At 29.6% G+C, this 8,387-nt stretch overlaps 2 protein-coding genes across 4 annotated transcripts; both read left to right on the forward strand.

Annotated features, from left to right (window-relative positions):
• The first annotated feature begins 480 nt into the window (after nt 1–480).
• On the forward strand, nt 481–4,070 carry LOC110622419 (nudix hydrolase 2). Of its 2 annotated transcripts, none has more exons than XM_021766913.2 (9): nt 481–849; nt 1,415–1,590; nt 1,978–2,043; nt 2,173–2,310; nt 2,722–2,799; nt 2,876–2,926; nt 3,031–3,065; nt 3,372–3,480; nt 3,663–4,070. In XM_021766913.2, exons 2-9 carry the CDS (start codon nt 1,432–1,434, stop codon nt 3,879–3,881), a joined length of 855 nt encoding a protein of 284 aa, XP_021622605.1. In that variant the 5' UTR covers nt 481–849; nt 1,415–1,431; the 3' UTR covers nt 3,882–4,070. The 2 variants fall into 2 exon arrangements, with proteins under 2 accessions (XP_021622605.1, XP_043815577.1); XM_043959642.1 differs by having other exon boundaries at nt 3,619–3,807.
• A 1,961-nt stretch (nt 4,071–6,031) lies between these two features.
• LOC110622090 (probable ribosomal protein S11, mitochondrial) lies at nt 6,032–8,167 on the forward strand. 2 transcript variants are annotated; one of them, XM_043959558.1, is made up of 3 exons: nt 6,032–6,218; nt 7,196–7,243; nt 7,355–8,167. In XM_043959558.1, exons 1-3 carry the CDS (start codon nt 6,116–6,118, stop codon nt 7,873–7,875), a joined length of 672 nt encoding a protein of 223 aa, XP_043815493.1. In that variant the 5' UTR covers nt 6,032–6,115; the 3' UTR covers nt 7,876–8,167. The 2 variants fall into 2 exon arrangements, with proteins under 2 accessions (XP_043815493.1, XP_021622163.1); XM_021766471.2 differs by having other exon boundaries at nt 6,038–6,218; nt 7,196–8,167.
• The last annotated feature ends 220 nt before the right edge of the window (nt 8,168–8,387 follow it).

An 8,387-nucleotide genomic window follows, 5' to 3' on the forward strand; every position in this document is an offset into this window, starting at 1 on the left:
TTATTTAAATATTATTAAAATATTAAATTTATTTTTAAATTATATAATATTAAAAAAATAAAAATACTAAATTTATTTTTAAATTATTATTAAAAAATTAAATAAAATTATCACTTATTAAAATTTAAGAGCATGATTTATAATCTCTCCATTAATTTAATTTTATTTAACATGTTATTATTAATTTATGAATAAATTTAAATTAAAAAACAAAATTTAATACTTTTTAACTTGCTGTTAAATTTTACTTTTTTCTATTAAAAAATTATTTATTTTATAAACTTAAAATATTTAATAGTTTTAATAAAAAACTAATCAAATTATTTATATTATTATTCTTTATATTTTAATGATTCATATTATTTTTATTTAATTTTTTTCAATTGCAATAAAAATAAAGTGACTAATATCTAAATATTAATTTAATAAAAAAGGGGGGACCTAAAAATAATTTATTCAATTTTATTACAAGTCCCCAGCTCCGGTGGAAGATTGCGTGCGCGGCAGAGTACTCTTACCACTGGAATTTTCCTTTCAAACTCTCGACGACGATGTTCTAAGCTTTATGCACACCCAATTGAAAAATAAATAAATAAACAATGTGAAAGAGAGATTCAAAGTCCCTAACCCAAACCCCAAGATATGAAGATGAAATTGCAGAAGAAAGCTTAATTACTTTCTGTGTTATTTCTTTCCATTTCAAAAAAACCCAAATTCCTTTCTGATTATAAATATGATTGTATCCATTTGCTTCTCCAAATCTTCACTGCTTTCCTCAAATCATTCCAATTTCTCTTCCTTCGCATTTATAATCTGCTTTCTTACTTTTCTTGCCTTCTGCTTCAAGAGGTACAAATATTTTATTTTCTTTTCTTTTCAATCATTGCTTTTCTATTATTTTGAATGCTTCATTTCTTGAATGATAGTGGCTGTTTGCTCATTTCATCAAATTTTTCTTGCAAATTTGTGTTAAAAGTAACTGTATTCTAGTTATATTCTCTTGGGTGTGTGTGTTTACTTGAGTGAGTAAAAATGAGAATGCGGATGTATGAAATTACCCATTTGCAAATGCTGTCAGTGAAGATTTCTCTATGCATAGTTCATGGCCCTATGATTCATATGATGAACATGTGACTGGTTAATTTTATCCAAATTTGGAGCTTTTGCAATTTGATTAGAGTAGCTAAATGTTAGCCCCTCTGCCATTCTACTGGAATTGTCAATATTGTGATCTTGTAATGCATAATGCTTTTCAAAGTACTAGACAAATAATTTCATTTGTAGTAGTGACGAAGGAACATGAATTTCTTTGGCAATTTTAATTTTTCATTCTCTTTTTCCTTTTTAAATTTTTTACTCCATGCATTTGAGTTAGAGATACAGTTCCTCACTATCAGATCATTGTCATCTTCAGCAAGTTCATCACCTTCCATGGAGAAAATCCTAGTTGAAAACGAATTGCAGCAGGCTAAGCTACTTGCTGCAATCAATGATGATCATGATGGCGTAATTGTGGAATTAAGTGAGCATATGCACACAGAAGACTTTGCTTCAATGCTTAAAGCTTCAATTGTTCAATGGAGAAAGCAGGTATTACTTCAGTATACGGTTGTTAATTTGATTATGATTTTTCTCCCAATTCTCTTGTGTTAAAATTGCTAGGAAGGACAGATGTATGAGTTGCACTTTCCAAAAGTTTATTATATGCTGTTTTTTTCTAGTAAATCCTTTTTGTGGAACAGAGAACTAAAAAGAGTTATACAACAGTTGTTAAACTGTTTGAAACTACTGTAAGTTTCTATAACTGAGCACAACTCACCTTCTATCTCTTTTTGGTGGGAATTGGCTATATGGATCCTTTTCTTCCATTCTGATTATTTATTGCGACATTATACAAATGTTTGTAGCATATTGTTTATTCGTATTAGATGGACTTATTATATATTTCCAATGATTAATTTATAAACACGTATGTAGGGCAAGAGGGGTGTTTGGATCAAAGTGCCTATTGAACTAGTCAACCTTGTTGAAGTTGCAGTTAAGGTAACTATAATGTCTTTGTGTACTGTAGTAATAAGGACTCTAAATATGCCTCATGTTTGATAAACAATTTACTTTTCAGGTTCTTAACTTATTGTGTTTTGCTCATTTTTTGTGTGATTTTCTTCACAGGAAGGGTTCTGGTACCATCACGCAGAGCCAAAATACTTGATGCTTATATACTGGATACCAGAGGGCACCCATACTCTTCCAGCAAATGCCAGTCACCGAGTGAGCATTGCTGCATTTGTCATGAATGAAAAGAGAGAGGTAATTTCCATACTGTTTTGTCATCAATTCTTCTAACTTATGATAGAGTCTTGAAGTTGAGGTGGGGAAACTCTCTACATGCTTATGATCATCTTTTGAGTCCCTTGTTATAACCTAAAAATCTACTATATGAAAGCCTTCTGCTTCGGTAGTGGTATGCATAAGGCAGGAAAATATGAGCATTATGAAGATTTTACTGAAGGGATAGCCTCATTTAAATATTGTTTTTATGTGTAGTCATTACGATTGCAGTTATTTATACTACCAATTTGTAATTTGATGGTTGACATGGGTATTTGGGATTTATTTTTTTACTTCTGAGATAGATTTGGACTTTTTCAGATTCTGTTGTTATCCTTGGCAATTCTTAAGTGATTTCTTAAAACCATGTATTTGCAATTTTGAATGAAGGTGCTGGTGGTCCAAGAAAAGAGTGGAATATTTCGAGGGAAAGGTGTGTGGAAGTTCCCTACTGGATCTGTTGATGAGGTATGTTCATCATCCAAATTTTTTCATCATGGATATATCCAGAAGATCACAACTTATAGAGCTGTATCATGTCCAGGGAGAAGACATCTGTGTAGCTGCGGTAAGAGAAGTTAAAGAAGAGACAGATGTAAGTATAATGCAACTTGAATGTCAATTAAAGATTAATAGAAATATATATATACACACGCATGTAATTCAATAGTGACAGTTTTTTTTTTTTTTTGCTGACAGATTGAAACAAAATTTGTAGAAGTATTAGCATTCAGGTATGCAGTTTTACTAGAATAATTTGTCATCATCTGCATTGTTTGCCTTAACCTTTTCTAGAACATTAATTAACTACTTCCCAGGACCATAGTTTGCTGATGTAACTTTATCTCCATGATTACCATCTTTACTTTTAAATGTTTTAAGCACAGAGGATAGTGTGCTTTTGCTTTTCAGCATTACATGTTCCCTAAAGAGAGTGTTTGTGGGTTGAGGAGACCTAAAGCAAATTGCATCCAAAAACAAAAGACTTCCTCTTCTGTGCATCTAAAAGACTGAAACTTACCCTTTTATATAATTTTCAGGCAAAGCCACAGAGCTTTTTTTGGGAAGTCAGATTTATCCTTCATATGCCTGCTACAGCCCCTTTCCTTTGAAGTCGAGAAGCAGGAATCAGAGATAGAGGCAGCCCAGGTAAGTTTTGTTCAAAGCAGATTTTCGAGAAAAAAAAAAAAAAGAACAAGTGTTATGATCACCAATTAACTGCATATTTTGATTTCGCATAATGGATACTGTGAACTTTGATGTTTAGTATTATTACCCTAATTGCAGCTACTGCAGTAGTCCTCAAACCATTGTATTGTAATTGTCTGCAGTGGATGCCATTGGATGAATATGTAGCCCAACCATATTTCCAGAAAAGTGACCTTTCGAAGTACATGCTTGATATATGCTTGGCAAAAGTAGATAAGAAGTATTCTGGGTGTTATCCAGTTCCTGTTACATCAAATATTTCAGATGAAAGTGGTCTCTTATACGTGAATAATCGATACCTGAGAAAGACAGCAAGGCCTGGTCTTCACGTGTCAGTTTAGCCTGTTGAACTATACTCTGGCAAGAATTCTGATTCTGCAATTTCAATTTGTAGAAAATGATTATATTTTGTTATTTCAATTCGTTTTTCAGGAAGAAAAATAAAATAGTTGTATTAGTTCATTATTTGATTCATTATGTGAACAATGCTTAGTTGATTAATAAATCTTTATTCAATTGATCTTATTTTCTTAGACTTCTTCTTGTGAAATGCACTGCAATTGATAGAGTTGGCTGAGTTGTTTGTGGCTGTGTGAAGCAACAAAAATTAATGTAAAAACTAATTTTATTTTTAGTTTATTGAAAAATAATAAAATTTTGATGTCAAGTGATAGAATCTTAAACAAGTTTGAAGCGTGAGATAGAAAAGAATTTTTTTATATCGGAAAAATATTTTCATTCACCAAATTTTCTGATTGTCCAAACACTAGAAATTACTTTTAGCTGCGATGTTAAAAATAAAAAGAAATTAAATTCTACAGTTAAATAGAAAGTTTTGTCAACAAAGTTCTTAAAAATGCTCTCTTTTGGAAAGAGTAAGTGGTTTTTATTAAAAATGTTTAATTTTCTTTAATTGGATATATTTCACTTTAATTAATTATTAAATTTTGAATAATTAATTATTATGAATATTTTAAACTTAAAATAAATACAAAATTTAAAAAAATTATAGAAAGTATTTTCCTTTCAGATTAGTTAAGTAAAATAAACCAAACTAAATATGCATAGTAATACATTAACCTATTTCTAGTGGAAATGAATACCAAATTAACATTAAAATTTTTTATGATTATGGATTACAATTACTAAATTCATGCATTTCTTTTTTAGTTGAGATAAAAAATTTCAAAAAACTTAATTTAATTTATTTATTACTAAATTTCTTGATTTAAAAAAAAATATATTTTTTAATTTAAAAAAAAATTACTATTGATTATTCTATAGTTATCCTAATTAATTAAAATATTTATATAGTTTTAGAATTACATTAAAATATTTTTAATTATTTTTATCATTAAATTTATTTTAAATAATTAAAATATCTCTATAGTTTTGAGATTACATTAAATGTTCTTATATTTTTATTATATTAATTAAAAAAGATACTTATTAGTTTTTATTTATATTTTTCCTTAGTTTATTAGTAAAAATAATTTTTTTTAAAATACAAGTGCAGTTAAATTTTTATACTTTTATTTAAAAGCCATATAAATCTGGCTCATTTACTATCTCTATATATTTTTTAAATATTTTTATGTTAATTAAAATACTGATTTTAAATTAAAAAAATAATATTTTATTATTAAAAAAAATTATATCAATTTAGGACTTATTTGCCCCTTCAATAAAAACATGCAGACTGCATTGATTAAAAAAAATAAATAAATTGGCCTAGTTGACTCTTAAATAAAAATACAGAGATTTAATTAAATTTATTTTTAAAATTTTTTCTCAATTGTCCTACTCATTAAAAAAAAATTCACCAACCATCTTTTTAATTTGTTTTCCTATTCTGTTTTAGATTAATTTTATTTAATAAGAAGTTAATTTGAATATATAATTTTTTTTAATTTTAATAAATAAATTAATGATAAAAATAAATAGAAAATAATAAATATATTTTTTAGTTAATAAAATAAAAATATAAAAATATTTTAATGTAATTTTAAAATTAAGAAACTTTATAATTGATTAGAATAAAGTAAACGATACAATATTAAAACTGTTTTTAATTTTGATTAATAAATTGAGAGTAAAATTAATAGATGTCTTTTTAGTTGATGGAATAAAAATATAAATATATTTTAATATAATTTTAAAACTATAAAAATTTTAATTAATTAAAATAAATTATAGGAGGATGTTAATAATTATTTTTTAAAAAATAAATTATGTATAATTTTATAAATATTTATTTAAATGTTTTTTAAAAAATTAAATGCTGCCAAATAGAGAGTTGATAAATTTTTAAGATTTGCCCATAAAATTTATGTTTTTTTTATCAGTTTTAAGAAAAAATTTTGCAGAAAAAGTTTGTAAAAATCTATAAATAAACACAAGCAATCCATTATTTCTGAAAATTACTTTTAATTTGGTTTGAGTATAATTAAAATTAAGTGGGTTTCACAAAAAAAAAAAAAGAAAAAAAACACACAGAGTGTAATTTCCCATGAGAAGGTGAAAAGTTGAAGCGATTATAGCAAAAACAGGAAAAGCTTGAGAGCGAAGGAAAGAAATGTGGTCTGTTCGCAGGTTGTCTTCTTCGTCATTGCTTTGGAGTTATGGCGGCTCCAAATGCATATCTTACATGCCTTCCAGATTCGCCGCTTTTTCCCCAGGTTAGTTGTCTCTGTCTATTGGGTAGGTTTTCATTTGATTGAATCTATATGAATGATTTGGCTGCTGCCTGTTTTCTTAATTAGATCGAAATATTCTCAGTGTTTCCCTTTTACTGTTTCAATCTATTCTAATTAGTTGGGCGATTAGAGAGTTGTAGATCAATTGATATTCTCTCTGATTAGGGCTCATCTTCTTGAGTAGTTGAATTTCAATTTTAAAACTAGTAGAAATTGGATGGATTTTTATCTACTAAATTCATTCAATGAAAACAACTTCAAACCCTTATAATGACGTGAACCACCTAGGAGCCCATATAAGCACCAACTCACCCTGGAAAACAGCTTGTGAAGGGAGGTTGCATTGGAGCCTTATAAAGCTCTTGTCCCCTTGGCAATTGGAGAACTAAGGTCCTTGTTGGTTGCGGCTGGCACTCTACACATTGGACCCATGTCCTTGCACAATAGGCCTAAGCCACCACTCGCATTGTTGCGTCTCATAGGATAGGGCTGGCTCTGATCCATTGAAGTGAGTAAAAAGTTACCTGGATAGGAGTCACATTTAAAATAGGCTTGCAAGGAGAGTGTGTCTAGGAGCTTATAAATCCCTCGCTGAGGTGGTTCCTTACCAATGTGAGATTAAATCATTGTATTTTATCAAATTGTTTATAAGTTCTGATTTAAGAGAAAAGAAAGGGGTATTTGGGATACTGGGTTGGGGGAGGATAGAGTACAAGAGCTGCAAGCAACCCAGAATATAAATTGTTTGCATTAATGTGGATTTTAGAAATACTTCATCAAAATTTAAACTCTTAATTAATATCCTCATATAGTTATTGAAAACTTGTTCCATTTTGCAGGTAGTTTAGATAATGACAATAGTAGTTCTAGTTCGGATAAATGTTGCCTGAGGAGATAGTAAATACATATGATGTGTTCTTCTGAAAATTTTGGGACTAAAATGGATTTGTTGCCTGCAGGAGGAAATGTCCCTGGTCCATATCCTTCAAGGTTCCAAAATTCTGCAGGTAGGAATGATGCTGAGATGAGGAGGAATCCCAATCCCATGGATTTTGTGAGGGAAATAGTAGAACAAGGGAATTCTAGATTTTCTCAAAACAATGTTGTGCATAATGCAGGAGAAAATGTCCGTGGTCCATATCCTTCAAGGTTCCAAAATTCTGCTGGTCTGAATGATGATGGGATGAGGAGGAATTCCAATCTCATGGATTATGTGAGGGGAATAATAGATCAAGAGAATTCTAGATTTTCTCAAAACAATGTTGAGCATAATGCTGATATTGTGCACATGAAGCTAATGCGTAACAATAGCTTTATTAGTGTGACAGATTCTAAAGGAAATACAAAGCTTGTGGCCACATCAGGTTCAAAGAAAGTAGTAGGGGACGGAAAAGCAACTCGGTATGCTGCTGAAGCAACTGCAGAATATGTTGGAAGGATGGCAAGAGAGATGGGGTTGAAATCAGTTGTGGTGAAGGTGGAAGGGTTCACTTACTTCAGGAGGAAAAGGCAAGCAATCATGAGCTTTAGGGAGGGCTTTTGTAATTCTCGAGCAGATAGGAATCCTATTGTTTACATTGAAGATACTACTCGGCGGCCCCATAATGGATGCCGACTTCCAAAGAAACGCCGTATTTAGATTATAGCATGTTAACTAGAAGGTAACTGCAGGTTGAAACAAATTGTCGGCAAGGGTTTCACACACACATGGAGCAGATAAATCCCTAGGGAAGGTAACTTGAAACTGGTGCTAATGTTAGTTTGATGAATTCTTCCCATTAGTTTAAAGTTGTCCTTGTGTTGGTTATGTGCTGACTAGTATTTTCACATGGAATTGTGTTACTCTGAGTTAATGTCTTTTTATTTATTGTGTCTAGAAATCTCCTGTTCATCTCTGAATTATCTATCTAATGATGGTTTGCTTCTGGGAATGGTGGAAATTTGTTCATTCTATCTGAGGAAGATAAATTATTTTACAAGATCCTATATAGATTCTAATTCAAATTATTGATTGGAATAGTTACTATTATGAAATATAATTTTACTGATTCTTATTCATAAATTATATTACATCTCTCTATTTGTTTTTTTGAGCTCAAAAGTATATAATTAAGAAAAAATTACTACTTAGTCCTTATAATATGAGAAAAT

Source organism: Manihot esculenta, chromosome 9 (assembly GCF_001659605.2).
Source record: "Manihot esculenta cultivar AM560-2 chromosome 9, M.esculenta_v8, whole genome shotgun sequence".
Classification (NCBI taxonomy): domain Eukaryota; kingdom Viridiplantae; phylum Streptophyta; class Magnoliopsida; order Malpighiales; family Euphorbiaceae; genus Manihot; species Manihot esculenta.